We start from the raw sequence: 23,170 nt of genomic DNA on the forward strand, positions 1-23,170 counted from the left end.
ACTGTATGGCTCATATTGTGAAGGACTGTTTCCATGTGCAGTCCAGATGATCTTACAGTTTTTCTCAATCGCATACAAGCAATTTTGGAATCTGTGTTGAAATGTAGCTACACTGAGTGTACAAAACATTAAGAATACTTTCCTTATATTGAGTTGCACCCCCCACTCCCTTTTGACCTCAGAACAGCCTCAATTCGTCATAGCGTGGACTCTAAAAGGTGTAGAAAGCATTCCACAAGAATGCTGGCCCATGTTGACTCCAATGCTTCCCACAGTTGTGTCAAGTTGTCTGGGTGTCCTTTGGGTGGTGGATCATTCTTGATACACGCCTGGCACCTGCTACCATACCCCGATCAAGGGCACTTGCATATGTCTTGCTCATTCACCCTCTGAATGGCACACATACACAATCCATGTCTCAAGGATTTCAAATTCTCATTTAACCTGTCTCCTCCCCTGATTGAAATGGATTTAACAAGTGACATCAATAAGGGATCATAGCTTTCACTTGGTCAGTCTATTTCATGGAAATGTTTTATTTAATTTGAACCTTCATTTAACTTGGTTAAGAACAAATTCTTATTTACAATGACAGCCTATGAACAGTGTTAACTGCCTTGTTCAGGGGCAGAATGACAGATGTTTACTTTGCCAGCTCTAGGATTTGAATTTGCGACCTTTCAGTAACTAGTCCAACGATCTAACCACTAGGATACCTGCCGGCTGGAAAGAGCGGGTATTCCTAATGTTTTATACAGTCAGTGTAGTTTTGATGAATGTATTAATGTTTTGAGAAGGCAACTACATTTATAGAATGCATTTACTGTTATTCAAAGGTCACAGAGTTTAGTGTCTTGTGAAAAATACTGTTCCAAAAAATGCTTTTATGGGTTTGAGAAACACTGTACCAGAATTTTTGCAGTGTCTCATGCAATCCAGTAGATGGCGATGTATAAGTAGCTTTGAACCACTCAGGACATGGGCCTTACGTCAAAAAGAGAAAAGTATTTGCAGTATTTACATTTGAGGAGCCTATCAGAGACTTGTTTTATTTTTGAGATCCAGCATCTACTAGTATAATGTAATGTAACATTGGACACGGTCATAAAAGGTAACTCTTTTAATTTGAATTACAAACATAGACACCATCTATTCATTTGGCAAGAGACATCTCAATTTAGACTTGACTCATTAAAAGCCAATTGGGGAGAAAACCCTCTTCAGGGACTGTAATTGTTTGAGTGGTATCTAGCAAACTAAAATAACATGCATTTTGTTTCGGTGGCAAACACTCTCAAACAAGACTATATCATCCGCTTATTGAAATAATTTTAACATTCTGTATTATTAAAAAACATTGCATTTATCATACAACATATTCTACTGCATAGACCAGTGCACTTTTCTACATTCAACTAAAAAGTTAATGTAGGAATAATCAAGATAAAGGTGTGTGAATAGTTATTGACATTATAATAGTTTATGGCTACCGGTACCTATTTTACAGTAAAGTATATGCATGAAAGATTATTAGGGGACAGTATGGCAATTCAAAACGCACACCAACAGTCAAATCTACCACATCATTTCCACATACAGTTGGAGTCACTAAAGGTGAAAAACATTGCAATGAAATAATTAATGAGTGAATCGACACACAGCATCATTTGGTTATTTGTTTAAATACAAAGAACATGGGGGAAAAATCGTGTCCTGCTTTGTCTGTCTGTGTGTGCTTTCTGGTGGCGAGTTACAGTGTGAATATTGGGCGGAGCAGAAACAGGAGTAATGGGCGGAAGGGAGAACAGCAACACAGGTAAAAGCAGCACACCTCTGATCTCCAATGGCACAGTACCACCTCCCTCTGGGGAAGACAGCACCACTCTCTAAAAAACAACCTCCATCAGACAAAAAACAGGCCAACTCCACCCATCAATTTTTATCTCTTGATTGATGCAGAACCAGGAAGTCGATTTGACCTGCTGCCAGGTGGGCATTTGGTTCCTAGCACTCACTGGCCCGAGCTGTGGACAGAAAGAAAGATTACTTCATATCTGGAATCATTAAAAGGCATTCATTACCAAGCCATGTGAGATAACACAGATAACACAGCTCTCCGTTGGGCAGCCATAATGATCATGTCCTCCATGTCCCCAGATCACAGGCAAAACAGTGACAGCCATGGCTATAGTTCTGGACTGGACAAGAGTTTTTGGACAGATTGAAAGCTTTTTGATGATAAGCACAATTAATATTAGCAGCACAGATGCGCAGTGCAGTTCTGTTCAGCAGTGGGAAGGATGTGCCCCACCCAGCCTACATCAGCTGGTGAGCTACAGGGGAGCAAGCGATGAATGTGGGCAGATAGGCAGACAAGCTTCGCTCCGGCTCCGCCTATACAAGTTTTTCAATGAATTGTAATATTTGTAGCTACTTTTTAAGAAAATACCTGCAGTCAAGTTGTGCAATACATTAGGAGATAAAGCAGATTGCGTTTTTCATTTCACGTGTCATATTATTTTACATTATGAAGCTTATCGTAGTCCACCAGAACGGTTGAGCCAGTCACATGTTTGTTTGTAAATAGCACAACGGGAGAAACTTTAACTTGCTAGTTAGCTAAGTAACTGGCTGAATTAACAAGGAGACGGGGCATCATATAGTCCTAGCTTTCTACTGTGTTTGAGAAGTCAAAGTGCTTAGGATGAGTTATCTATACAGCTGTCACTGCTATCTTGATTTCCTAGCATGTGTTCTCCTCTCTGTTCTCGGCAGCCTCAGTCTGCTCCTCTGCCCTTTTCCCGAGCAGAGCAGGCAGACAGGCTGTTGCCCTAACGACTCCACACACACACAGTGTGTACACATACTGCTCTAGAGCAAGCGGCAAAACTGAATTCATTTGCACAATTTCTCTCGTTGACATTTTCTTGTAAACTCACCAAAAAGGACATTCGGTAGCTACTACCTATATAGGTATAACTTTATGAACTGGATTGCATGTCTTTGCAACTTGTTTTATTTTGCTTGCACTCATTAGCATATTTAGCATATCAGCCTCCATGGAAATTACTTTTACTCAGGAATTTTTTGTTGTTGTTGCCTTTTAATGGACCCTTGTTTACTAAGCCAGTAATACTGTAAATCCCGGGATGAGAGTAGGACGGTTTGGCGATATGAAAATCTGGATACCGCCCAACCCTACAGGCAACTTTCTTGCTTCCCCATAGCTAGCCAGTCACCACGACTTCTAGTTAGCTACCCTTTGCCTGGTAAGAAACACAAGCTGCTTTACAAAATTAAAAACAATAGCAGAATTTAATTTAATAGTAAAACAACAGTCTAGCTATGTTTTTCTATCCCTTGAGTATAGAAAAGTAGGCTGTCTTTGAATTTGTAGTCTCGCTCAACCCTCCCACTTTCCCCACTGCATTTCATAGCCAGGTTCTGTAACCAACGAAGCCAAATCTCCCTCTTTTCCTCAGAGAAATGGCTTGATTCTAGCCCTTATGATTCAAAAGATATGACTCATAATCCCAGAGCTACGTTTTTTTCTTTCTGTCATGCATTGATGGACAATCTGGTGCGCATTCAGCAGGATGCAACATTTTGGAATGGTCAGATAGAAATATGCTATGTAGAACAAACATGCTTCTGACATGTTGAATAAGGAATAACGTCGGCTGTATTCATGGAAGTTCTATCTGCAACGTCCGAGAACATTTTTCAACTGAACGTGGCACTGGTAACATTACAATTAGCCTATATGCAGACATTTGGCGGCACAGAAAAAAAGGTAAAGGGATAGAAAACAATTTATTGACTAAATTCCTCTTGCCACTACACTATATTTGATTGGGTAAATTACTTAATTATGAGTTAATGTGGACCCAGGGACTCACTTGAGCACTTGGACTAGGACTCGAGCACTGGGACTGGGACTTCAGCCATAGGGACTTGTGACTCGACCATTGGTGACTTAGACTTGGACTCGGAAGTGAGCACAGGGGACTCGAGGTTTAGTGTCTCGACTACATCACCAGACAAAACAGTCATTAGCTCCCGTTCGAAGTCATTAGCCCCAGTTCTACTATTGGACAACAATGTAGCTGTGGCATCTGTGGAACACTGATAACAATGGCAATGACGTGACTGAGTGATGACGGTGCAACCAATACTATTTTGTCAATATCGTGCAGCACCATCTGGTGAATGTGCTACTCTCTCTCTCTCTCTCGACCTCTCTCTCGCTGAGCTTGTATGTGTCTGTTTGTTTTGTATGTAATGTGTAATATCTATGTAGACTGAATTAGGAATTTACATGGCCAAATAATTATTATATATTCTTATATACAGTACCAGTCAAAAGTTTGGACACACTTCCGCATTCAAGGGTTTTCCTTTATTTTTTACTATTTTCTACATTGTAGAATAATAATGAAGACATCAAAACGATGAAATAACACATATGGAATCATGTAGTAACCAAAAAAGTGTGAAACAAATCAAAATATATTTATATTTGAGATTCTAGCCACACTTTGCCTTGGTGACAGCTTTGCACACTCTTGGCATTCTCTCACCCAGCTTCCAAAATGTTGACTGGTACTGTATGTTTGTAATTTTTCTGCTGTTGGGAAGAAAATAGGATGCTATGCAGAAAGATAGGTCAAGCTTGTGCACATGGAAGTCAGTGATTTATGTTTAACATAAGTTAATGAGGCAATATAAATGTGATGAAAAGGCATTTAGACTTAAATTGGCCACTGTTTTCATAATTTTGACAATAACAAGACTAAATCCTTATTCAAATGACAAAATTGCGACTTAGTTATATTTTAGCTAAAAGGACTAAGACTAGACTAAATCTAAAAAAGAGCGCCAAAATTAACACTGAGACAGAGGTGGCATGGAGGGAGTTAGTGAGTCATGGTGGAAAGAATCAGTCAGCCAGTGTTTGGGTCTCTGTGCCACCTGTGTGATAGCAGGACTGGCATACAGCACAGCCAATGCCTGCTGACAGTGTTATCTATGCCAAGGACTGGCAATAGGCAACTAACACTGAAACAGATGGAGAGCGTAATAACAAGATAACGCCCAAACCCACCCGTTGCTCCAACATGGCAGCAGATTTCAAATTATTTTTTTCTGAAGAGGATATTTTGTAATGATCACTCAAACATGCCAGTCAGTTATATATGTTAATTATATTCCTAGCAAAGACAATGCATCCAGGTGGCTAGGAATCATCCAGTGTACAGTGTGGGCCAATCAGAGAGGAGGTTGAGAGGTCAGGGGAACAGACCTTGGTCGTTGAGTGGCTGGGCAGCGTTGCTTCCTGACCTCCTCCTGCAGAGAGAGAACCAGCGTGTCAACTCACACTACATTCCATTATACATTACGACACCTAGCTACATAACACACACACATACCTGAAACATACAGTTTCACACAAAGAGTGTGCCCTGATCTGGACTGAACTGAGCATGCACTGATATGATAGATAATGTACCTTTTGTCCTGGTTGAACTTGCATCTGCAGTGTCCGCCTGTTATAAGAAGAAATGGTCACAAGTCAATCTGTGTCCAATGTTAATGTGTTTATGTGTAAATACATGCTCTGACTGTGTCATCATGTGTGAGTATGTGTATGTGTTTATGTGATGGAGTCTTACTGAAGAGGATGGTGATGCCGATCAGACACAGAACTGCTGCCAGGATCAACCCCCCAACACGTAGCCTGTGATAATCTGAACAGAGAGAGAGAGAGAGAGAGCAGGAGAGAGAGCAGGAGAGAGTGCAGGTGAGAGAGTGCAGGAGAGAGAGAGAGAGCAGGAGAGAGAGAGTGAAAGGAAAAAAGCATTAATCATACACAGTAAGCCAGGAATGTTGAGAGTTGTTGAGTGTTCTGAAAGATGTATCTCTCTGCTCACCAAAGGTAAATGGATCCTCCTCCTCCACTGTAGGGACAAAAATATGACAAAGGTCAGTTTAAACAGCATCTAGACACCTTCGAAAATAATACAAACAACTGGAACGCACCCAACCTCAAATGGGCAAATAGCGAATGGCCTACTTTAATTTGTGAATCAATGATTTATCTGGAGACCATATTATTGCATGTCAAAAGATTTAGAGTAATAAAACTATGGAACGCTATTATGATAAATAATAGTCAGTTACATACTTTCTTTCTGCTCCTCTGCGAACACAAGGGACGCAACTGCTAACAGAAGAGACACAATGGTAAGCACACAGCATAATGCATTGACAACATGGCATCCCAACAATGTCCCAAACAAGTCAGCTTTCCGTCCCTGTGACAAGTGCACTCTCTAGTGGTCTCTCAACTGCTTTCACCTTGAATAGCACTGGAGAAGGTCAATGAATCTATCCTTTCTCTATTTAGTTCTAGATTGGTATACTATTCATATCCATAACCATATGTATTTCATAAAATTACAAAAACATATTCTCTCTCTCACTCAAAACATACAGTAGTATCTACTGTGCTGAATACTGAGCCAGAGTTGTGAGTGAAGACTGGGCAAAACAAGATGAACAGAGATGGTAGCTTTGAGGAAAACCTAAGCAGGAAGTGGTATTAATAGCTGTGTATGATTGGTCTTTAAGACCTGCCACTCACATGTCAATAAAAGCAAAGCAGAGATATTTGCCATCTTCAAACTCTCTTTCACCTGGGGAAGACAGAACATAAACAATTGCATAATAATATGATCATATTATAATATTAGACTGACTTTATATGATAAAGTAGCTGAGCATTATGACTGCAGTGCACCCTAGCAAATTGGCACTCATCCTCCCTGCCCTTTTCACACCCACATAAGCAAGAGCTCTGCTACACAAAATGAAAAAAAATGTACTCGCTTAATTGTCTGATCAAGCCTCCACTTGTTAGAATTAAATTACCCTTGTCCCACTACCTATTTGATTTGATTAGACCTTTTCAAACCTGGGAAGCTAATGGCAGCTCAAATAGTGCCCAAAACTGGCTCACACCAGTTCCAAAGTCAACAGAGACCTGACACAAAGTTTAGCTTTCCCTGGAGTCTCATATCTGATTTAGATTTGTACAAAATGGCTTCTGAGCAGCGTAACCCATGTGATCTTGAATGTTGTCCAGAGTGCTTTGCTTCATCTCATGCCAAACCTTCAAACCCAATTATGTTTCAGCTTTTCCTTGTTCAATATATATTTTGGGATATAATGTCTTTATAATCATATGACTGTCAAATGCCATAAAGGAGTAGAAAATCCACATGGAAAAAAATGCTGGATCATTGAGCATGGCTCCAGCGGCAAAACATAAAGTAACTAGACCCCAGTGATTTTCCATCACACCTTATGGACAAAAGACAAAGAGAGGAAATCACCTCACAAATCAGCAACCACACACATAGCAACAACCCAGCAGAGCAGAGTTCCAGGGGTTTGGCCTTCTTCGATCATACTCTCCCTAACATGATGTTTCTGGAAGGGCTGGATACTGATTTGGACAGGAATGGAGTCTCGAGGAGATTTGGTAGCTAAATCCCTTATGTCACAACTGTCTTACGCTCAAATTGCGTTTCTGCTCATGATAAGGCTACATTTATTTTCCGTCATGTGTTGTACGCCACCAGCCACATACTGGAACAGCACCAGATACAATCTTCAAGGATTCAGACTCCCTTCATTCTTCTCACGATATCCTATCCAGGTTCCAGGGTTTAAGAGGGTACACTACACTACTAGACCATGTGTGTTGTGGTTTTTCACTATGAGCTAAAAGGGGTTTAAGAGTGTAATAGGTCTACACTTTGCCATTGCATAGCGAGTAGTAAATGTTACATTATGTGAGTACCATAAATTACTATGTTTTTGGTCACTTGGTATTTTCCTGCCTTGGTAGTATAATGAAAAAAATACTAGGTACTACTTTTTTCATTGTATTACCATGGTACATTTTTGTAAGGGCAGCTCCTATAACAAAACTACAGCTCCGATAACAACACTACAGTTCCTATAACAACACTACCTATCCTATAACAACACTACAGCTTCTATAACAACACTACAGCTTCTATAACAACACTACAGCTCCTATAACAAAACTACAGCTCCGATAACAACACTACAGCTCCTATAACAACACTACAGCTTCTATAACAACACTACAGCTTCTATAACAACACTACAGCTCCTATAACAACACTACAGCTTCTACAACAACACTACAGCTCCTATAACAACACTACAGCTTCTATAACAACACTACAGCTTCTATAACAACACTACAGCTCCTATAACAACACTACAGCTTCTACAACAACACTACAGCTCCTATAACAACACTACAGCTTCTACAACAACACTACAGCTTCTATAACAACACTACAGCTTCTACAACAACACTACAGCTCCTATAGCAAAACTACAGCTTCGATAACAACACTACAGCTCCTATAACAACACTACAGCTTCTATAACAACACTACAGCTTCTATAACAACACTACAGCTTCTATAACAACACTACAGCTTCTATAACAACACTACAGCTCCTATAACAAAACTACAGCTCCTATAACAAAACTACAGCTCCGATAACAACACTACAGCTCCTATAACAACACTACCTATCCTATAACAACACTACAGCTTCTATAACAACACTACAGCTCCTATAACAAAACTACAGCTTATATAACAACACTTCAGCTCCTATAACAACACTACAGCTCCTATAACAACACTACCTATCCTATAACAACACTACAGCTTCTATAACAACACTACAGCTTCTATAACAACACTACAGCTCCTATAACAAAACTACAGCTCCGATAACAACACTACAGCTCCTATAACAACACTACCTATCCTATAACAACACTACAGCGTCTATAACAACACTACAGCTTCTATAACAACACTACAGCTCCTATAACAACACTACAGCTCCTATAACAACACTACAGCTTCTATAACAACACTACAGCTTCTATAACAACACTACAGCTCCTATAACAAAACTACAACTCCTATAACAAAACTACAGCTCCGATAACAACACTACAGCTCCGATAACAACACTACAGCTCCTAAAACAACACTACAGCTTCTACAACAACACTACAGCTCCTAAAACAACACTACAGCTTCTACAACAACACTTCAGCTCCTATAACAACACTACAGCTCCTATGACAACACTACAGATCCTATAACAACATTACAGCTCCTAAAACAACACTACAGCTTCTACAACAATACTACAGCTCCCATAACACCACAGCTTTTACAACACACAGTTAAAACAGAGAGCCTCCCTCCATCTTATAGCAGTGTATGGCGACTCATACTATTTGGCATTTGGCAGCGACCAGGGAAAAAAAAACTCCCTGGTTTATTTTCGAGCGCACCCTCCCTCTACCCAGCAATGTTGGTGAAGGAGAGGGAACGCAACAAGCGGGAAGCCCTCCAAAAATCGACCGTGGATGGTTTACGATCCAATTCAGGGAGAGAGAGGTAGACTCTCCCGGGTTTCTTTCTTTCCGCTTATTCAAGTTGGGAATCATATTGCAGAGTAAATGTTAGCAAAAGGTAGAGGTGTGGCCGATCTTGTGACTTTCATGTATGAATGTTTAGGGTTGTTGGTTGTCTGTTCAAGACAACGCTGCGGATGCGCTGCGGATAGTGCTTAGCCATCCCCTCAATTCCCCACCAGGCAGATTCACCCTGGAGACCAGGCCTGGTCATAATGGGATTAGTGTTCTAACATGGGTCACGCTGGCCTCCCTGCCACTGAATGCCTGAAGCAAAGGAAGAATCGGCCGTTTGTGTGGTAACAGTACGACTTGGTTCATCCCTCTCTCTTGGCCTTGCACTACCCTCCTCCGCGCTTACTCATTAACTTATTAATTCACTCAATACTTTTTTCATAATTTCCACCTTTATGATCAGATCCTACATTTTATCCAACTTCACTCACTAACCTGCTCATTCACAATAGGGTCTTGTCTAAACTTACGATGAGTACACACCTACACCAGTACCATTCACATCTGCGCTTACTCCCTTATTCACATCCACTCCCTTTCTCTTTTTCTAACTCCCTGTCATTCCATCAGCCATCTCAGTCAGTCACGACTCACCCATTCCTCTACAGCGGGTCCAGATCCCTCCATCTGCAGTATCATTAAGAATCCCAGGAGATATATTCCAGAATGCTGGCCAGTCTGTCACATCGGTACAGTGCAAAACCCTGAATTCACAGTTATTTCGGAGGAAGCCCAGAAGCCTAAAAGGTTGGATCTGAGGGCTTCAAAGAGCCTGTGGTCATTTTACTTCAAAGGGATAAAAGGAGTTAATGATGCAGCTACTCATAGGCTCCTGGCCATGCCTGAAAACCATTCATTTATGAGGTAAACATATTACCATGTTGTAGTTTTCACTGTAATGGTAGATCACTGGAAGCCTTAGAATGAGATTCTCCCAATTGTAATGTGTGGTTTAATAACAAATGATTCAGAAGGTCATCCTAGGACTAACTACATTTATTAGGAGTAAGAATAATCACATAAGGTGAAAATGACTTGTGTGAAGTTACTTGTAAAGGTACTTGTGAAATTGATCAAATCTAGAATGGTTTGGTTTTCTTATTGTTTGTGAAGTCTCTTCTATTACTCTGTTCACCCTCTATTCACTCTGCCTACCAACATGAGGAGGACTGGAGATCAAGTATCTGCGTCCCCCACTACAGAGAGGCAGAGAGACATAATGCCAGTTGGGTAAAGGTTTGAGTAACAGCAGTGTCCATTGCCATATGACTAATCTAAGAGTTCCATGAGGCCTCGGAACAGGTAAGTTTGTCTTTCCATATCACACAATACGGTCTCCCGAGTGGCGCAGCGGTCTAAGATCACTGCATCTCATTGCTAGAGGCATCATTACAGACCCTGGTTCGATTCCAGGCTGTATCACAACCGGCTGTGATTGGGAGTCCCATAGGGTGGCACACAATTGGCCCAGCGTCTTCTGGTGTAGGGTTTGGCTGGGGTAGGCTGCCATTTTAAATAAGAATTTGTTGTTAACTGACGTGCCTAGTAAAAAAATGTATATTGCCTGCTAACATGAATTTCTTTTAACTAGGAAATTGTGTCACTTCTCTTGTGTTCTGTGCAACAGAGTCAGAGTATATGCAGCAGTTTGGGCCGCCTGGCTCGTTGCGAACTGTGTTAAAACCATTTCTTCCTAACAAAGACAGCCAACTTCGCCAAATGTGGGATTATTTAACAAAAGCACATTTGCGAAAAAAGCACAATGGTTGCACGAATGTACCTAACCATAAACATCAATGCCTTTCTTAAAATCAATACACAGAAGTATATCTTTTTTAAACCTGCATATTTAGTTAAAATAAATTCATGTTAGCAGGCAATATTAAACTAGGGAAATTGTGTCACTTCTCTTGCATTCATTGCACGCAGAGTCAGGGTATGTGCAACAGTTTGGGCCGCTTGGCTCTTGCGAACTAATTTGCCAGAATTTTACGTAATTATGACATAACATTGAAGGTTGTGCAATGTAACAGCAATATTTAGACTTATGGATGCCACCCGTTAGATAAAATACGGAACGGTTCCGTATTTCACTGAAAGAATAAACGTCTTGTTTTCGAGATTATAGTTTCCGGATTTTACCATATTAATGACCTAAGACTTGTATTTCTGTGTGTTACTATATTATAATTAAGCCTATGATTTGATAGAGCAGTCTTACTCAGCGGTGGTAGGCAGCAGCAGGCTCGTAAGCATTCATTCAAACAGAACATTACTGCGTTTGCCAGCAGTTCTTTGCAATTCTTCAAGCATTGCGCTGTTTATGACTTCAAGCCTATCAACTCCCGAGATTAGGCTGGCAATACTAAAGTACCTATTAGAAGGTATATGAAATACAAATGGTATAGAGAGAAACAGTCCTATAATGACTACAACCTAAAACTTCTTACCTGGGAATATTGAAGACTCATGTTAAAAGGAATCACCAGCGTTCATATGTTCTCATGTTCTGAGCAAAGAACTTAAACATTAGCTGTTTTACATGGCATATATTGCACTTTTACTTTCTTCTCCAACACTTTGTTTTTGCATTATTTAAACCAAATTGAACATGTTTCATTATTATTTTGAGACTAAATTGATTTTATTGATGTATTATATTAAGTTAAAATATAAGTGTTCATTGTTCATTCAGTATTGTTGTAATTGTCATTATTACAAATATATATATAACAATGGGCCGAATAATCGGTATCGGCGTTGAAAAATCATAATCGGCCGACCTCTAATTAAAGCCACTTCCTTGTTGCTAGTGTTTGATGAAGGAGTAGCTGCTGGAGCAAAGCAGGGCAATGTGTTCCTCTGGCTGCTCAATGGAGAGGGGGGACGTGGCATACTATAACCATGACTCATCCCTCCTACCCACAGCCACAAAGTTAGCAATAGCAGCAACAGCAGCTTCACTGTTTAAAGTAGTCATACGGCCCTCTCTTCAAGGGAAAGACTTTGGTGTTGCTTTGCTGTCATTCTGAGGCAGGGAGGCCTTGAAATAAGCTTTTCATATATCTGAAGTAAGGAGTGATATTGTTGCTATGGTGAATGTGTGATGAACCCTAATTATCTGAATCTGAGTCAAATGAGCCTTAAACTGAGGAAATATAGAACCATGGCTTGCCTATCTTCTCTTGTGATTTGTAATGTCTCACAGAATAAATGAGAGTCAAACTCTGTAATCACACTGAATCTCTCATTTTTAATGAGTCAGTCTCTCGAAGGGCCTCACTTTTGAACGCTGCTCGTCCGTATTTAAGGTCTAGACAAACATTGTATATGATTAGAGACGGCAGTAGGCGACCCACTGAAGGCGGTAGAATACGTTTAGCCTTTGAGTGTGCAATAAGATGTATATGTCAGTTATATGTCCGTCTGTCAGTATCAATCACCTTAGCAACAGCACTGTGCTGGAGAAACCACAGTGAATAAAGATCAGTCCAGGATAACAGCTCTATCAGGCTTCTTATCAGCTGAGCTGTTTGCACTGTACCAGAATCCCAGATCCCTGTTATCACAGATCCATAAGCATAGCCTACAGGAGACTTGGGACATGCAGTTTTTGTATCAGACTTGAAATAGAACAGCAATTTCATAATGACATGTCTGTCTACTGATCAATCATCCATACCATTTCAAAATGTCTATTAGCCTACCCATGTCACACTAGTGAGCAGAACATAACTGAGCCATGCTGTACTGTGTTGGCCTGGTTACGCATCACCATAGTTGCAGGAGCCATGCTGAAAAGGACAATGTGAAAATAAAATATCCAAGCCTGCAAGCCTACGGTTTGGGTTAGCACAATAGTGTGTGAAGGGTACCACCAAGATGTTGAATAGAAATGGTAATTCAAATGTAATTCCCCACACACCACGGCATGTGCACTGATGCATTTTCCATTACAGAAGGCCAGCACACCAACTAGCCTACCAGTCCCAAACGTATTATCTTGCAACATTAATGTGTAAAGTTATTATCCCATCATTAGGCCTGACCACCCCTCCACCCATCAAAGCACAGCTGGACCACAGCTGGATGATGAGCTCAACAGACATTAACAATCTGGCTCTAGAAAAATGTATTGAATACAATAAAGGAAGGACCACCCACATGTTATGTTGTTTTCCATGAGCGTAATGCCAGATAAAATACTGAATCTCAGCGGATTTAACTGGGTCCTCCCTCTTTTATAAGACTGCCTGGACACCAGCGCTAAACAGAATAGAAAGGGGAAGAAAAGTTGCCGATGGCCGAAAAGTTGCTTTAGGCCTATAGGTTACGGACTTTTTGTTTGGATATTACAAACAACATACAGAACACTGTTATAGAACAGCGTGAGTAACGAACTGAATTCATAAAAGCAGGTTTTTACAAATACGTCTGCGTGACGAAGAAACAGTATTTATAATACTTGGACATGGCTCTGGCTCATATGCGCTCGTTCTGTCTGTCTCGCATAGGCCTATACTATATGCTACAAACTGAAAGCACATTACATTCAAGTTCGATCTTTGTTCTATAAACACAATTAATAGTCTAATAAAGATTGTACACTTTGGAGTATTTTAGTTAGGCTACTCAACGTTTCCCCAAATCTGAGAAACTCTTGTCAGGAAATATAATGATATGACTATAAAGAAAAGGATATGCCTATAAAGGAATTAAAGTTATTTTAAGGTCTTACTAGAGATAGGCTGCTACTACTGGACAATATAGAGTGATACGTTTGTCTTGGTCAAAGATGCGCAAAGGAAACATTTTAGAAATTACTTAGACAAGATTAGCCTATTGTTTTCTTTAAGGATGATGTAATGAATATAATAAATAACGGTTAACATACTTTTGATGAAACTACAGCTGAGCATTCACTCGAACTCTAATTGTTAGAAAATGAAAACTTACCTCCGACACGCGTTAAACCCAAATGGAGATGTGTGTAGGGGGAAAACCAGGAAATGTCGGGCATGGAGCGACACACAATAGACGAACGTACTCTTAAATCAGACAGACGCCAACACCCTTTTTTCACTGAGGCTCAACAGGTTTGCTCAGCTTGAAAATAGGCTGAGTTTAAATTGAAGTTGATAGGATGAGGAGGAGGATTTTATTCTTTGTTTGTCATTGGTTGCTTTCAATGCCCTGTTGTTGCTATAACAAATCATTAGCCTATATCATTAGCCTATGTAAAAACGGTGATTTGGCAGATACCAAATCGAACATTATCACATCAATATATTCAAAATAGTTGTGTACAGTACCTGCTTTGGTTACATATTGTATCGTGAGAGCATGCACAGTGCACATCTCTGAACACAAACAGTTTAACATGTTTACTTCTAACAATGGTATTCAATGGTATTTATTTGGCTTTTCATTAATAAGAATTTACACAAACAATTGAAGGCTAATCGTTTTAGCTCAATACAACTCTGTTTGACCATAATGCCTAGAGCCTATAGCTAAATGAAATGTATTTCAGTTGTTCATTTATACATCTCACTACCACCGTAGAACACCTTAAAATAAACCCATTTCTTTTTGCCAATAAAGAAACAAAACAGTAAATAGATGCATTGTGGTCCACCCTCCATCCGCTCTCACATCCATTCAGGTGTCATTACATTGTCATGGCCAGAGCCCTGCCCCATTCCCACCCCCGAATCTTCATCATTAGAACAACAGCAACCAGTTAGTCAGATTCCATCAGAGATGCTTAGAGTTCACTTGTGTCATCTTCAGATTTTCTTTAGTTGTTGGAGAAATAAAATAAAAAAATGGAGATTGGAACAAGAATTTTTTTTTTACACACACAGTACAAAGGTACAATGTAACAATCATATGAAAGGACATTTCTTATACAGTATAAATTCGTTGTGAAGCGTCTATGTAGGCCTAGTAAAGGGTTTATAAACATATGGATAGAACATAGGCTCTTACTTGTTCTTTCTAGTGCATTTGGGATCTGAAGAGAGAATAATGAGATGTTACTACAAACACTGAGTGAGTCTGGGTCTATCCTCTTGAGTTACATTCATAATGTAAGAACGTATTAGTAATTGGACTATGTGTACTTACTAAGTAGGACAAACAATCCACCTGCTACAAGCAAGCCTGCAATGATCAGGCCTCCAATTCGTAGTCTCTCATAGTCTGGGAAAGTCAACATTCAACAGCTCAGGGTCACACAGGTACAATGATTCATCCAATGACAGAAGCATATTTCTGATGTCATTTCATATCCAATAAGAATATGGTCACTTACATAGCACTATGTTAATTTTGTTTGGTGGTGGTGATTTATCAGTTCCATTTGAAGGAGAGTAGAGGAATGAGCTACTTACTGTAAACAAATGGATCTGCAGGGGGGGGGGGGGGGGGAGAACAGATAATGAACCTCAAGCAAATAAAACACATGTTGCTCTGACTGTCTGCACAGTGTGTGACTGGTTTAAGTGGCAGTGATCAACTATGCTGAAAATAGTTAGTTCTCATTCACAGTCACATAAAAACAAGAACCTCATGAAAAACAGATGAGTCTAACAAAGAGCAAGTTTTGACCAACCCGTCAGACAACTAGAGACAACACTAAATCACATTTTTCTTACTTGCTTCAATTTCCACGAAGAATGCACAGAGAACTAGGAAAGAAAAATAAGAAACATTTTTTAAACATTTGGCATTTGGTGGATGGATCTAAGTTTATATGTAGTTTTGATCATGTTAAGGGTCAAGGTCAACCGTCATTTCTTGGAAGAACACAAAAGGTCAATGTCAAGTACATTAAAACATTCCTTCTAAGGCTAAGCAGAACTTGTCTGTTGTTTCACTGATTTGTAGTGCCTACTGTAGCTTTCCATACTAATGTCCATAAAATCTTTAATAATATTTATTTCTTTTGAAGAATTCATCTGTTGCATTACCCCATGCATCTTTATCGTGAAAATGTCTGATTTACCTGCCAGCATAACCAGAACTGAGAATTGGCTCATCTTGTACACAACCTGACTGGGAGCAAACGGAGAAAAGGCATCTGTTATAACAGCATAACATCTCACAAGTCTAGGTCCAAGAGGCTTCTAAACAGCCTCTACCCACAGGCCAGAAGACTCCTGAACATCTAATCAAATGGCTACCCAAACTATTTGCATTGCCCCCTTGTTTTACACTGCTGCTCCTCTCTGTTATTATTGGACCAATAGTCACTTTAATAAAACAGTTTCTTAAAACTGCATTGTTGGTTAGGGACTTGTAAGTAAGCATTTCACTGTTGTATTCGGCTCATTTGACAAATAATATTTGATTTGATTTGACATACCAGTAAGCATTGTGGCCATTCCTAGAATGTAACACCATCTTGAATTAACCCTTGTTATTCCTAGCTGAAGAGGGATTATACTGTTTGATTATACTCGTAATCAATAATGAACGAATATCATTAAAACCATTGTGTCTATGTTGCCCTCCTGCACAGTCCCATCCTTGTTCTCAAACACAGTGAGGATGAAGGGGTAAAATGTCCTTGTGGTGCGAGACAGACACCGAGACGCAGCAGGAGGGCATTGTGGGTGTTTGGAGAGAAAACAGCAGTGGGAGGAAATGTGGGGCGGACGCCACAGGCCTCAGGACACCCTTGGCTCGACCTTGGTCACTCACTGGAGTTTACACTGCAATGTTTTGGAAATATAGAAATAAGACACCCATCTCCTTCATTCTGGTAAAAACTAGTTTGTTTAACAATGGACAATTCCACCATTTGAAGACCGAGTCAAATCTAGTAATCCAACTTCTCCTACCAGAGTTTTTAGAATGAGTTTTCTACTTTTCTAATACCCCAACTCCAACTCACGATGTTAGGAATGAATCCTAAATTGAAATACTAGTATGTGTATAGTTCACATCAGATACACTATGGGTGACATGGTGAACTACAAATAGTTATTTATAAAAAAAATTGAGCATTCATATACTGAAACATAACACATACATTTGAATTTATAGAGGGAAACAGAATATTTCCGATCTTATTCTCATATTATATTCCAATATGCCCAGAATGCCATTTTCCCTGTTGCAGACTAATAGTAGTGAAGGTCACCGTGCTGATCAGCATGTCTTCACTCAAGGTCAAGGATACCTATCCATATATTTACTACCTGACAAGTGCCTTTCGTAGGGAACACACCAACCTAGCTCATATAACAACACAGATGGTTGTAAAACAGGGCCCGGGAAAGCCAGTGAATCCCCTTCTTACCTGAGAACGAGGTCTGTCTTGGCAAGGGGTCTGGGGATGTCTGCTGGGTAGCTCAGGTCGTCCTGCTGACTTCACACACCTAGTCTTTACTCTTTCCTTTTACCTTGAGGAATAGCCCCTCCTTTTTGTTGTCACCTAAAACACACTATAGGACGATGAGATCCCGTGTGCAGAGCGTGTGTTGTGCGTCCAGGTGACCCAAACACAGGCCTGTGCCCTTCTGTTTAGGGTTAAAAACACTGGGTGGGACGAGGTACTGAGTTGCAATACCAAGACCTACTGAGCTCTCATACTGATCACTATTTCATTGAATGTCTTTCGGTGGATTCGCTTTATGGTCAGTTATGTTAAACTTTGTGCATGTCCTTCTGATAAGCAGAATGAATGCTAGAGAAGCATACGGTTTGAGCTGGAGAGAAATGGATTTGGGGCGTTCTTGAAATATTTGAATGCCTTACAATAAATCTCCATGATTACGCCACAATGAGATGCGTTAATCCAGGAAGTTTCCTTCCAGTCCAGTAACCATCCTGTCAGCCAAGAACCTTTCAATGTCATTCTGAGACATTCTAAGAGGACATTCTAAGATGTCATTCTAAGAAGACAATCTAAGAGGACACAGAGAGACATTATGTACCGTACAGAATCGTAGCTTTGGCTGAAGTGGGAGTTAGAAAAATCGAAATATTTTTGTAGTCTCTTTGATAAATGGATGTGTTAAAAACAATGTTATAGGGTAATACAAAAGGCCAACACACAACACAGAATTAACAGGAGTAGCCATTAGCCAGAATGTATTTAATCAATACAATCTAATAGGTTCCCTAGAATAGAGATGCACTACATAATGTGTGGACACCTGCTTGTCAAACATCTCATTCCAAAATCATGGGCATTAATATGGAGTTGGTCACCCCTTTGCTGTAGGCTCGTCACGATACCAACATTTTACAAACGATAAGATACCCGGCCAAGTATCACAATGCCACTCGGGCTCCTGAGTGGCGCAGCGGTCTAAGGCACTACATCTCAGTGCTAGAGGCTTCACTACAGACACCCTGGTTGGAATCTACGCTGTATCACAACTGTCTGTGATTGGGAGTCCCGTAGGGCAGTGTAGGCCGTCATTGTAAATAAGAATTTGTTCTTAACTGACTTGCCTAGTTAAATTAAGGTTAAATATTTTTTTTATATATATATATATATATATATATATATATATATATATATATATATATATACCTATATATATATATATAGAAATACCACAGTGGAAAGAAATCTGTGGCCAAGCATCCTTTTTGTCCCGTCCCCCGGACGCTTGTTGACATTTTCTAAACGTTGTCCAAGAACCAGTCACTGAAATTCAGACCTCTACTCAATACAAAACATTGAATTTAACTTCACACTTTCTAGTGTATAATAGAATACTGCATAGAATGGCTGATTTGCTCATATTCACAAAGACCTACCTGTGGTTTGGCTGGAGGAATGGGAGGAAGGAATAAACATGCATAATGATCTTGTCACGTTCTGACCATAGTTCTTTTGTATTTTCTTTGTTTTAGTGTGGTCAGGGCGTGAGTTGGGTGGGCAGTCTATGTTTTCTGTTTCTATGTGGGGTTTCTTGTTAGCGTCGCTGCACAGCTATATTCAGGTCTCTCCAGAGATGTTCGAGTCTCTGGCTGGGCCACTCAAGGACATTCAGAGACTTGTCCCGAAGCCACTCCTGCATTGTCTTTGCTTTGTGCTTAGGGTCGTTGTCCTATTGGAAAGTGAACCCTCGCCCCAGTCCGAGGAGCAGGTTTTCATCAAGGATCTCTCTGTACTTTGCTCCATTTGTCTTTCCCTAGATCTTAACTAGTCTCCCAGTCCCTGCCACTGAAAAACATCCCCACAGCATGATGCTGCCACCTCCATGCTTCACCGTAGGGATGGTATTGGTCAGGGGATGAGCAGTGCCTGGTTTCCTCCAGACGTGGCAGTTAGTATTCAGGCCAAAGTTTTCAATCTTGGTTACATCAGACCAGAGAAATTTTACTGAGGAGTAGCTTCTGTCTGGCCACCCTACCATAAAGGCCTGATTGGTGGAATGCTTCAGAGATGGTTTTCCTTCTGGAAGGTTCACCCATCTCCACAGAGGAACTCTTGACCATTGGGTTTTTGGTCACCTCCCTGACCAAGGCCCTTCTTCCTCAATTGCTCAGTTTGGCCAGGCGGCCAGCTCTAGGAAGAATCTTGGTGATTCCAAACTTCTTCCATTTAAGAATGATGGAGGCCACTGTGTTCTTGGGGACCTTCAATGCTGCAGAAATGTTTTGGTACCCTTCCCCAGATCTGTGCCTCAACACAATCCTGTCTCGGAGCTCAACGGACAATTCCTTCCGCCTCATGGCTTGGTTTTTGCTCTGACATGCACTATGGGACCTTTATAGAGACATGTGCCTTTCCAAATCATGTCCAATCAATTGAATTTACCACAGGTGAATTCTAATCAAGTTGTAGAAACATCTCAAGGATGATTAATGGAAACAGGATGTACAGTATCTGAGCTCAATTTCAAGTCTTGTAACAAAGAGTCTGAATACTTATGTAAATAAGGTATTTCTGTATTTTTATTTTCTATAAACATGTGGTATTGTGTGTAGATTGATGAGGAACATGTTTTATTTAATCAATTTTAGAATAAGGCTGTAATGTAACAACATGTGGAAAAAGTGAAGGGGTCTGAATACATTCAGAATGCACTGTAGGCACACTGCTCTCAACGTTTAAAATGTTAGGCAACAAACAGAATTGAAATAGCACCAGAAAGAAATAGATTTTTGTATATAGTTTAGGCTTCCATTTGGACCTACTGTATATGAACCCTCCCTTTTGAAGCACATCTCATGAGTAGCAGACCCATTTCCTTTCTTCCTGTGCCAATCAAATATGCCTAAACCTACTGTCAAGTTAGCAGGTTGATAGCTAACTAGGTAACGTGCCCAACAATGTTGTTTGTTGTCAAACTAATAATTAGCAACCCGGGATTAGTTTGTTAAATTATATTTTTTAAAAGACAAGCTGTTTTCTTTGCTGGAAAGCTGCAAGCATGCCTGTCGCATGCTCCATTTCCCCTCTCTGACACTTATAGGCTGCATGACAGTGAACTGGTCTGTGCCCTTGGTTATAACAGGCGATTAAATGATACAATGTATTAACATTGCTCTCTTTGTCAGCAGCTCCAATGTAACACATCTAACAGAACACTCATCAGGGTCTGGGTCTGCAACCCCGCTGATATGCGCATGAAAATGATATGGATATTATTGGACCTACACATACAAGAGACTTGTGGCTGAAAAATGTTATGACAGGTGCCAGCAGGTTTTTATAGCGGTAGGTTTAAAAAGTCAGTTGTATCATATGAAACAGTACTACAGTATTCAAAAATGTTAGTATTATAAGTATCATGACATTTTGGTACCATAATATTACCATGGTACCAGTATACCGTGCAACACTACTTTGCTGTTATAACAGCCTCCACTCTTCTGGGAAGGCTTTCCACTAGATGTTGGAACATTGCTGCGGGTACTTGCTTCCATTCAGCCACAAGAGCATTAGTGAGGTTGGGCACTGATGTTAGGCGACTAGGCCTGGCTCGCAGTCGGCGTTCCAATTCATCCCAAAGGTGTTTGATAGAGTTGAGGTCAGAGCTCTGTGCAGGCCAGTCAAGTTCTTCCACATCGATCTCGACAAACCATTATTGTATGAACCTCGCTTTGTGCACAGGGGCATTGTCATGGTGAAACAGGAAAGGGCCTTCCCCAAACTGTCACAAAGTTGGAAGCACAGAATCATCTAGAATGTCATTGTATGCTGTAGTGTTAAGATTTCCCTTCACTGCAACAAAGGGGCCTAGAATGAACCATGAAAAACAGCCCCAGACCGTTATTCCTCCTCCACCAAACTTTACAGTTGGCACTATGCATTGGGGCAGGTAGCGTTCTCCTGGCATCCGCCAAACCCAGATTCGTCCGTCGGACTGCCAGATGGTGAAGCGTGATTATTCACTCGCGAGAACGTGTTTACACTGCTCCAGAGACCAAAGGCGGCAAGCTTTACACCACTCCAACTGATGCTTGGCGATGCGCATGGTGATTTTAGGCTTGTGTGCGGCTGCATGGCCATGGAAACTCATTTCAAGAAGCTCCCGAAGAAGTTATAGTGCTTATATTGCTTTGAGAGGCAGTTTGGAACTTGGTAATGAGTGTTGCAACCAAGGCCAGACAATTTTTACAAGATTCAGCACTCTGCGGTCATGTTCTGTGAGCTTGTGTGACCTACCACTTCGAGGCTGAGCCGTTGTTGGTCCTAGACGTTTCCATTTCGCAATAACAGCACTTATAGTTGACTGCGGCAGATCTAGCAGGGCAGAAATTTGACTAACTGACTTGTGGTAAAGGTGGCATCCTATGACGATGCCACGCTAAAAGTCACTGACAAACCCAACTTTTATTACTGATGATAAGTGAACAACAAATAGTAAGACCATTCTACTGCCAATGTTTGTGTATGGAGGTTTTATACACCTGTGGCTGAAATAGCCAAATCCACAAATTTGTAGGGGTGTCCACGTACTTTAGTATATACAGGTATAGTGCATCTTTTCCAAATGACTCTATTGTTATAAATGAATGATAACTGTATAGATAATCACATACAGATCTACAAGTGGAGATAAAAAAAAACTGTCCCCCCAAGCCAGTTTTGGAGTGAAGAGAAGCATGACAACAGTCAGATTGAGATCATGCTCACCTCACAGAGAGGGAGGGGCCTTGAATACAATATAATCCTTTGGAATATTCCACCTCTATCCCCAACTCACAGAGACAGCTATCATAGCTCAGAGATCAGAACTCCTGCCTGCCTGCCTGCCTGCCTGCCTGCCTGCCTGCCTGCCTGCTTGCCTGCCTGCCTGCCTACCTGCCTGCCTGTCTGCCTGCCTGCCTGCCTGCTTCTATCTGGGACTATTTATATCCCCGCAGCATCTGCGAAGGAATACGTATCCAGTTCTTCACAAGTGATAATAGAATAATGTGAGTGGTTATATACTAGTTAGAGGGACCATCAGTGACATATGAAGACCTGACATGAGAAAGAGGGGGTTACCACCATGAAGGACTGATAAAACTGTGAGATAAAGTCCATTCTGTGGTGTCCAAGTTTGTGTGTGTATTGGGGCCAACATACGTGTGTTCCATTGTTGTATTCCATGAAACCAGAATAGTTTTAAGACATTTATTACTGATGAT

At 40.6% G+C, this 23,170-nt stretch overlaps 1 protein-coding gene and 1 long non-coding RNA gene across 5 annotated transcripts; both read right to left on the reverse strand.

The window, feature by feature from the left end:
• Positions 1-516: 516 nt before the first annotated feature.
• LOC139390509 (phospholemman-like) lies at positions 517-15,766 on the reverse strand. Of its 4 annotated transcripts, XM_071137672.1 has the most exons (10): positions 15,692-15,766; positions 15,554-15,578; positions 14,519-15,360; positions 6,644-6,695; positions 6,185-6,220; positions 5,931-5,957; positions 5,673-5,747; positions 5,510-5,546; positions 5,303-5,346; positions 517-2,024 (listed from the first exon to the last, which is right to left on the reverse strand). In XM_071137672.1, exons 4-10 carry the CDS (start codon positions 6,675-6,677, stop codon positions 2,005-2,007), a joined length of 273 nt encoding a protein of 90 aa, XP_070993773.1. In that variant the 5' UTR covers positions 6,678-6,695; positions 14,519-15,360; positions 15,554-15,578; positions 15,692-15,766; the 3' UTR covers positions 517-2,004. The 4 variants fall into 4 exon arrangements, with proteins under 4 accessions (XP_070993773.1, XP_070993755.1, XP_070993763.1 ...); XM_071137654.1 differs by lacking the exons at positions 15,554-15,578; positions 15,692-15,766 and having other exon boundaries at positions 6,185-6,223; positions 14,519-14,693; XM_071137662.1 differs by lacking the exons at positions 14,519-15,360; positions 15,554-15,578; positions 15,692-15,766 and adding an exon at positions 13,727-14,105 and having other exon boundaries at positions 6,185-6,223.
• Positions 15,767-15,994: 228 nt separating this feature from the next.
• Positions 15,995-17,966, reverse strand: LOC139390525 (uncharacterized). Its single transcript, XR_011629523.1, has 3 exons — positions 17,871-17,966; positions 16,572-16,621; positions 15,995-16,254 (listed from the first exon to the last, which is right to left on the reverse strand). It is a non-coding gene; the product is annotated as an uncharacterized lncRNA (long non-coding RNA).
• Between the last annotated feature and the right edge of the window lie 5,204 nt (positions 17,967-23,170).

Source organism: Oncorhynchus clarkii, chromosome 3, assembly GCF_045791955.1.
Source record: "Oncorhynchus clarkii lewisi isolate Uvic-CL-2024 chromosome 3, UVic_Ocla_1.0, whole genome shotgun sequence".
Classification (NCBI taxonomy): domain Eukaryota; kingdom Metazoa; phylum Chordata; class Actinopteri; order Salmoniformes; family Salmonidae; genus Oncorhynchus; species Oncorhynchus clarkii.